Here is a 9,338-nt window from a genome sequence, read left to right on the forward strand (position 1 = left end):
TACACACACACACACACACACACACACACACACACACAGCAGTACAGTATAATAAAACCTGTGTCACAGCCACATAGGAAACAATCTCTCCTTTATGTGACCGGGATGTCATTAATCTTGGCGGAGGTTAACAAATGCACTTGCATGGAAGGTATATTTCATAGGCAGACAGCCGACAATGGGGCCATTGTGGCGTCGAGCTGCAGCGCCGCGCTCTGCATTCAGTCAGGACCTTTTTGGTTGGCTGCGGATCCACGGCTCATGTCGGGGGTCATGTTTCATCTCCCAGATGAATGTGTTTATGCGGGAGAAAACATGTGAAACACGGTCGCGAAATCAACGCTCCAGCTATTTATTTGTTTTCGCTGCCTGAAACCACGATTTATTTTTCTTAGTCGGGGAGGGGGGAATAAATACGTTTGGCCATTTTTCAAAGTTTTGCCTTGTTGCTATTAGTCAAAACTAGAGCCAGACAAATCCCCTGCCCGTGCTTTCTGTGTGCAGCCGACCGACCAGGCCAACTCGGCTCCGATTCACCGCTTTCTAGGTTTCTCCACTCCACGGCCGCCGCCGCTGCAGCAGCCCTATTTCCATCCATGAAGTGGCGAGTCTTCCCAGTAATCCATTAGACTTCCATTAGCTCCGATTTGTGTGATTAGTTCTAATTAATCAGTTGAGTCTGTGGCCTTCACTCCCCCGTGCGCTCCTCACATTTCATTTTTAACCTCATTTCTCAGCTCTCCACCGAGCGAGAGAACGAGGCGACGACTGAGCGAGCAAATCAAAGAGCGGGCTTCGGATTCTGCCGCCGCCTCCTTTTTGACGGAGCGCACAAACAGTCGATGCTGCTCGAGCACCAGACCCAAACCAGACTGCATTATAGTGCTCATTTCTCTCACCATGTTGTATTAATGGGATTTTTGTTTTGGAAGGGGTGTCTTACTTAGAGAACAGATACTTTAGGAGCTTGGTTGGGTTTCAAAACGGCCCTGGTTAGCCCCACTCGGCCCTCCTGTGGAACGCTAAGTATTGATTAGCGCCGGAGCGTCCATCCCTCACTGTAACAAAGCCTATTGATGTTCGTGGAGCCCTGATTTCCCCTCGGTCAAATACCATACGCAGCACCACCGCTAAGTGACTGGAGGCTGCTCCGACCTCAAAGTAACCTGGGAACAACCGAGCCAAAATCAGCTTTTCATCAGCGGCTCTTCTGCTGCTCTGTGCTGCAAAAACTCAAATTTTAAAGTTAAAAGATTTCTTTTGGAGTCTTGTTGCAGTAGGTCAGCTTATATACTGAGGCTTTATGTGGTGATAATCTATCTTCCTTTCCTCTGTTGTCAGCCTTCTTCTGCCATTACAACTATTGTGATAAATGAAGGCTCAATTTATCAACCAGGCCTTTACTCGATTTCTTTTTCTCCCCTCGGTTTCCCCGCCTCCGCTCCCATATCTAACGTCTCTGCACGGTTCGCTTTATTTCTTCATCCGTTTTCACCACCCTCACCACCCCCACCCCCCTTCATCCATCCATCCATCCATCCATCCAGCCATCCCTCATTCCCAGTCAGCCAGATCGAGGCTTTCTTTGTGTCTGCCGGGGAAGGCTGAGATGCTGCCTGTCACCCTGAAGCTGCAGACTCCCATCCAGGCTGCCGGAGGTGGCCCGGTTGCTGTCAATCAATCTGCAGCCCGTGTAGCAGAGGGGATGGGGGTCGACAACATGATGTGGCTCCCTGCTGCTTAGAAATTCACTTATTTATTTTTTTTCCTCGAAGGCCTGAGCAGTCAGTCGTATAGTGTCGGGCTTCTAAAATGAATTAAACTTGGTTGTGACTCTTTGAATTTAAAGCTCCAACTCTGGTGCGTCAAACGAAGCGCTCTCTAAACAGTCTGACCAATCACAGGTGTTTGTTTCACGTCCAACCCTCTCATTCATCTTCACCGCATGCTGTGGGCAACCTGCAAGTGTACAGCGATATACTGCAAATGCATGTTCTTTTTTTTTTTTACATGCATCCTGTTGTGGCGTGATCCTTATTTTAGGCTCCATGTATAAAAACTGCAATACAACAAAATGTTTATCATTTGAGCATCCAGCCCTCTTTGCTGCACAAATAATGGTAGAAATACGGTATTTAAACGGTTCAGCAATATTTAAACTCTTAAACTGACGATATATCACAAAGTATTTATTTATTGTGATTTGTTCTTCTACTGTGATCTATCATAGCTATGTGGTAAGCACTTCTACACAAGCCACCTTCCTGCTGCTGCTTCACAATAAAAGCCACAATCAGTTCCATTCCCTCAAAGTTTGCATTGTTAACATCTTATGAACCCGTTAGCCTTCTGTCTTTGTGTGCACAGCCTGTCATTTTGCTCATAATGTATACATTTAACCTATTGTAATTAGTTTTTCACTCAGCTTACGTTAGGTCAAGACGACCTGGCAGAATAACAGCCTCGTTGGTTCCTTAACATGCATCAGCGTCTCAAAAACAGATTCTGGATGAAGCTGTAAAAACTGTTCAAGAAGAGAATTTAATATTTAGGCAAACGGGAGCAAGATAATAACAAGAGTTTTTTTCTGCAGCTTTTTAAGAAACGCCACGCTGAAGAAAAGCTGCATAAATTCAGTAATATATTTTGCTTCCAGATATCAATTTAGCTTAATGCCGTAATCGCGGTAGAGTTGGTCTCCGGAGCAATGTTAATGTGATCTCTCTCCCTCCGTCTCCGCAGGACTCCGTGGTTTAACGGCTGGGGGTTCAACCTGCCTCGGGGTCAGTCTCTGCTGGATAAATGGAACCTCGTCCCTGAAGGCATCGACATCCTGATGACCCACGGACCTCCGCTCGGTGAGTCCAATTAACCAATCACAGCGCCCTCATCATCACCATATCTAATGAGGTTGTTCCTCATTATGCGAAATCTGTATGGAGCCACTGGAGGCGTCGCAGCAGGCGGTGTGTGTGTGTGTGTGTGTGTGTGTGTGTGTGTGTGTGTGTGTGTGTGTGTGTGTGTGTGTGTGTGTGTGTGTGTGTGTGTGTGTGTGTGTGTGTGTGTGTGTGTGTGTGTGTGTGTGTGTAGATGTGTGCGTTTTCATATAAATCCACCAGTATCTGGAGCGAAGCCCTCGGACACGAGCTGATTTAATATTTGTGTTTGACTGTATGAAAAAGAAAATACATATTGTTTGGTTTTCACTACAGACTGATTCAGTTTTCCTCCTAGTTGTTTTTTTCCCCCAGTTGTTTTTTTTTCTCTTTTGCGCTCTCCATCTGGCTTTATTGAGTGATTTCCTTCCCTCTCGCCTACGGAGAGTTGCTGCTGCTGCTGCTGCTGCTGCTGCTGCAGCCGCTGTGGCCAGTTGATTGCATGGAAACTCGATTTTGCACCAGTGTGACAGACGCTGCAAACGATTGGAGAGAGACCATGGGAGAGCAGAGCAGAGCTTTGGGGTGGGGGGGGACGGTTGAAGATGTAGGGTGGCTCTCCAAAAACTGAAAATCAGGGTTGTACGACTGTGGTAGAAATTTTCGTCTGCCAGAATTTGTTTGGATTGCTATTAAATTTGCAATCTCTTTCTGTGGAAAGGGCAGTAAATGAACAGTTGTGAGGTCTTCACTTATTTACAGAGCTGAGTATCAAGAGGTGGTTCTGATCTAGAAAAAGCTGCCAATATGTAACAACTACAGATGTTTGGATCCATTCTTTCCCTCCAGATACTGATTTTAATACCTGAACTTGTGTATCGAATAGGGAACACTGATACTTGACCAGTACAAAAATGTATGTATAGTTACTGTTTCTTAACGGCTGTATACCACTAACCCTGTGTGGATGTGATATGGACTTTGTGCGGCAGGAGACTGCAGACGTTCAAGCTGTGAGCAGCAAGATATGAGAGAATATCTGTTTCTTAATTGTAAATATTTAACAAAAAGAATCACATGCTACTTCAGCATTTTGGACAAATGACTGCATATGGCAGCCTGAATATGCTTTAAAAAAAAAGAGAGAGAGAGAGAGAGAGATGATTTTTGCTTTCAATAACTCAAACCAAATGACAGGAATCACAACCAGGATTTTACAACAAAAACTTTCAATAAGTAAAAATGTAATCTCAATCCCTAGAGTTAAACAAAAGCTGACAAAGGTTACCGTCTGTGCAAAATGCATCTCAGACACCTTCTTGCAGTTACTGAACTTAATTGTGCCTGCAGGGCTCATTGCAGGAGCTCAAACGTTCAGAATTTAGTTCCTTGCCCGTCACCGTTTGTCTTCATTGGCGCTCGGTGCGGTTTCTCTGCTGCCGCTTCACTTGAACTCATTTATTACAGTTCTGTACATCCATTGCAGGCGTAATGGAGGAACTTGATGAAATGTATAAACCACAAGCAAGACTCTCTGGGGAGCCGAGCATTTTAAAACGACTAATGTGTCTGTCTGTGTAGGTTTCAGAGACTGGGTTCCTAAGGAGCTGCAGCGGGTCGGCTGTGTGGAGCTGCTCAACACGGTGCAGAAGAGGGTCCGACCCAAACTTCACGCCTTCGGAGGCATACACGAAGGTACTGAGAATAAATGAAATGAACTTTTCATTCTAGTTCAGTGATCGGTGCGGTCAGACATGGTGGAGACGCTGTTGTTTGACTTTGTTCTGATTGGCTGTATTTCAGAAAATATATTTTTTCTAGTCTGTACGATAAAGGAACGTTATACAGCCGCTGTATGTTTGAACTTGTTCTGTTAAAAATCTGGACACAGGATTTATGTAAAGATGTTGATAGGCGTATGTACGCTGCAATATAGCCTATTCCAAAAAAACTAAATTTACCATAAAAGGGAAAAAAGATCTAATCCAACCAAAAATATCGGGTCTTCAAATTACTAATTAATGCGTTCAATAAACACATTTCTTTCCTCTTCTTATAGTAATGTGAATACATTCTACTACTACTTAACATTACTAGCATTACTGTGTATACATCTTCAGCTATAAAAAGCTTTAAAATCTTAGTAAACTGACTCCACAATATCATTAAAACGTCATAATAATCCCTAAAAACCCAAATTACTAATTGTATTAAACCCAAGCTATTCATTGCCATTAGTGCAGAGACGAGAAAGTGGAATAAAGGAGAAACCTGAACATGAAAACTCTTAAAAAGTCAATGGTACAAACTGCTAAAGAGTTACAGAAATAGGTCTTCTGAGCGCACAAATGAGAGATTTGGGGGAACAGTTTATCAGAGACGTTGTCTCTGGCTGTAAAGTTTTTAAGGTGATTGAATGTGACCTGTTGCTGACGGTTGTTTCTCCCCCCCCCCCCCCCCCCCCCCAGGCTACGGGATCATGACGGACGGCTACACGTCGTTCATCAACGCGTCGACCTGCACCGTCAGCTTCCAGCCCACCAACCCCCCCATTGTGTTCGACCTGCCCAACCCCTCCAGCTCCTGAGACCAGAGGATGGGGGGGGGGGTGGAACCATAAACTACTTTTTTTTTCTATAAATATGTCGAGTAAAAAAAAAAAAATTAAAAAAAAAAAAAAGTTCTAAGTGTTTCTTTGCAAACTTTTGGTCTTCTCCGAGCTGAGTTGAGATTGGGAAGATTTGGAGACGTGGGGCGGGGAGTTTGTCAGGGAGGGTTAAAGGAGAATATCGGTGTTTTATTATTTTTTTTCTAGTTGTGCTAACAATGCTGTGTTCCCTCTCAGATTTAAATTTTTCTACACAGAGTCTGAGAAACAACTTCCATAAAGAAACTTTGTCCCAATTTCATCAGGCACTTAAACATCAGCTCAATGTAACGCTCCGCTTCCTGTTGAACAACCTCAACCAGGAAGTAATCCCTTAAAAACACGTTGCCTTAGTGCAGAACAGAAGAAAGCCAGAGCGGTGATATGATTTCTTTTGTTTTGGGATCATCACGTCTTGAAGTTATTTTACAGGAAAACACTTTATATTTTTTCACGTTCCTGACATAATCTGTCAATTTGTTTATCACAAAAATTACAATTTCATGATCACATGAAAACATGAGGAATATTTACACTCTTGTCCTGTCCGACCTTCCGTACCGTCACATTTGTTAAAAAACAAGTGTTAAAGTCTACATACTTATGCAATGCAAAATGAATTTGGGGGGAACGTGAAGTCGTGAGTGACGCCGGTATTCTCCTTTTCTGAGGGATTTTGTGGTTAAACAATCTTGCTCTTGATAAATATTGGTCAGATCTGTAAGATAAATGATGCTTTGTGAATTTGTACAATTTCTTTATGTTTGGTTTGCATTGGCCGGACAATGGATGCCATTGTTTTATGTTGTATCATCTGATATTTTGTGTTTAGGTCTTTTTATTTGTTTTGTTTTTCTCGTCAGTTCCTCTTTTCTTATTGGCTGACAGGGACGCTGCCTTAAACTAGCTTTAATGTTCTCAGCTAGAGCCCCACTCTCTGCGAGCTCAGAGAAAAGTCCTTATTTATTACCCCGCAAAACAACAGCTGACTAACGCAGGGACGGAAAGCTATCAAATTACAGCCCCAAAAATTAACTTTGTAACACCCCCGCTATGGATTTCTGATCTAATTTGGAAAATGTATGTATAAAAAATATATATATATTATATATTCATGTTGTAAAACATCTGTACTAAAAGTTGTGTTTGACGGAAAAAAAATAATCTGGTGCATTTTTTTTTCTGTATGCGCCTGTATAATTGACATGTTTCTTTAATGCTCCCTTCAGGCGCTCTTCATACGTTTCTTTAATGTTTTTTGTATCGACTCTCCCAGTGGGGTAGACATTCATTTCGAATGAGAGAGGAAAATTTGTCAGAGTCACAATCCAACAGGTGCTGGTTGTAGCCAACAACACGCCTGCCTAAACCTGGTAAAGTTGTCCTTAAAAGTGTAACTCTGATAGTATTTGTGTTTTATTGCTTTCTTTTTCTAATTTTGCACTGTGTGTAAATGCAATCTTGCTAGCACAAAAAAAAAAAAATGTTGCCAATAGTTGTCTCAACTTTGCCGCTGTAAATGCTCTTTCCGTGCTCTGTTCCTCTCTCGCTCTTTCTCTGATTGTATCCCTCTTCATGGAAATGTTAGTTCTCTCTTTCAGTTCATTGTGATATATTTAGCTGCCTTTATATGCAAATAAAATTGCAAGATTTTTACTTATCATGCTCAGGCTGTCGGTTTTTAATCTTTAAAATGTGACCATTGTGATCCATTAAGTTCACACTTTCTCTGTTTTAATCATGGTACATACAAGTGGTACATTGCATGAACGGGGCCCCCCAAAACACAACATTATTCCAAAAAACAAAACGGTTTTCTGCAAAGCTACTTGGAACAAGAAAGGTGAGCAGTTTGCCGGAGGTGGTGCTTTGGCTGTGGAGTCCAGAGTCGAGTCCGATTCCAGCATGAGTCGTTATGTGTCCTCCACAGAATCTGACCCCGTTTGCATCACTGCTTATTCATGTTGGGCTCAGGTCAAAAGGCCAAAGTCCAAGTGATGTCACAATTCATCAAAGTCAATATCAAGTTACAAGTATTTTTAGATTTTAGTCATCACATCCATTTGAGTGGGAAATGCTGTATGATTGATGTGAACAGACTTATTCTAAACCTGGCTGATATACGATATTAGATTTAATGTAAAGGAAGCCAACTGAACAGCCAAACGTGCATTACAGCTTTTCTATGTTATCTGCAAACTGATAGTACAATATGAAATTAATACTTTGACTTCCAGTAACCGTGCTGCTCCTTTGACATTAGCAACGTTTTTGCATATTATGTAAATATTGATGATGATGGTCATAGCTTGGACGCAGCTGCACGCAGGCTTGGCCTACATGTCTAAAGTAAATAAATGTATACTCATCTGCACAGCCCAGATATCACAGCAGGTGTTCTGCCTCTACAGGCAGAACACCTGCTGGTCCTGATTGTGCCGAGGCCAGAAGAGCAACATGCTTAAAAGTCCTGACCCACAGATGAATATAAAGGCAGTACAGCAGCAGCTTTCCCCCCCCCGCTGTGACGATGTAAATCAAAGACGTTAAAGCTGAAATGTAAAACTTTCTCCACACTGTTGACCTCTCCAGCTGTGAGGTTTATCCGAAATTATTTGAAATGACAACGTTAGAACTGCAGCTCAAATGGAGGCTGCTGTTTATTGTGTATCAGCTTCATGCTGTTCATCTCTGTGCAGAAGATGATATGAAAGAAGATGGTGCTGTCAACAAGGACACACCTGACAAGATGATCAACATGTATTAAGAGCAGAGACGAAGGACTCTTTCAAACACAGTAAATGTGCCGATCAATTATTAACTATCAATAATAATAATTATGAACATTTTAATTCAAAGGACCTTCAACCGATCACAAACTGAGATCAAGAGATGACTCGACATGCTTCACTCAGCAGGAGAGAATTAACAATGTGCCTTGTGTTCCTCCTCATGCTTGTTATCTGAATATTCACAATATTTCGGCTCCAGATCAGCATCCTTTCTCATCGGTTTCATCAGGTTTCATTCGTTCTCGACACTGGCCAGCTCGGATCCTTCGTAAGCCAAAAATAAAATGGGCTTGAGTCGCGGGGCGCCTTTGCCAGCCTCTCCCACCAACCCCCTTCTCTCATCACCAAGACATCAAAGCAGCCCAACCAATTAACTATTCCCTGAAACGAGAGCAGCAAAGCATCGCCCCACACCCACCAGACACCCCCCCCTGCACATTACCATAATCCAGTCTAATCATATTAACATAGGCCACAGATGAGCAGGAGGAGACACGGCTGCTCTGGCTCTGCAACCTCTTAGTGTGGGTGTGAATGCATACGGGCTCTTTAATGCTGCAGATGTTATATCTCTATACCTCTGCAGTCCTTTAAATATAAGTCTGAATATACTGTACGCCTGAGTCCTTATAGACCTACTCCTAAACATATTTCATGCTAAACATCTCCCTGTTAACATACTAACAGCACACATGTTGACATGCTGCAATGCCAACATTACATGCTAATCACTAGAGTGCTAACAAGCACTAATTGTACACATGTTAACATTAGCATGTTAGTTTGTTACAGCTGTGGAAAGGAGCTTAGTGCATTTACTCAAGTACTGTACTAAAGTAGAATTTTGACCTATTTGTACCTTGAGTATTTCTATTTCATGCTACTTTATGCTTCTATTCCACTACATTTTAGAGGGAAACATTGTTCTTTTAACTCCTCTACATATATTTTATAACATTACTTACTTTGCAGTTTCGGATTATTAATGGAAAGTATACATATAATGATGAGATATGATGTATT

The 9,338-nt window shown here is 42.3% G+C and overlaps 1 protein-coding gene across 2 annotated transcripts in view; it reads left to right on the forward strand.

The window, feature by feature from the left end:
* Positions 1–7,183, forward strand: part of mpped2a (metallophosphoesterase domain containing 2a) — a 59,867-nt gene extending 52,684 nt beyond the window's left edge. For both annotated transcript variants that reach the window (XM_068730864.1, XM_068730865.1), the window contains 3 exons: positions 2,743–2,858; positions 4,458–4,571; positions 5,345–7,183. In XM_068730864.1, the coding sequence (XP_068586965.1) occupies positions 2,743–2,858; positions 4,458–4,571; positions 5,345–5,463 (349 nt within the window). In that variant the 3' untranslated portion in view covers positions 5,464–7,183. The remainder of the gene's footprint in view (positions 1–2,742; positions 2,859–4,457; positions 4,572–5,344) is intronic.
* The last annotated feature ends 2,155 nt before the right edge of the window (positions 7,184–9,338 follow it).

The sequence above is a fragment of the Cebidichthys violaceus genome, unplaced genomic scaffold (genome assembly GCF_023349555.1).
Source record: "Cebidichthys violaceus isolate CVI_PGR_0920_01 unplaced genomic scaffold, fCebVio1.0.p SCAF_5, whole genome shotgun sequence".
Taxonomy (NCBI): Eukaryota; Metazoa; Chordata; class Actinopteri; order Perciformes; family Stichaeidae; genus Cebidichthys; species Cebidichthys violaceus.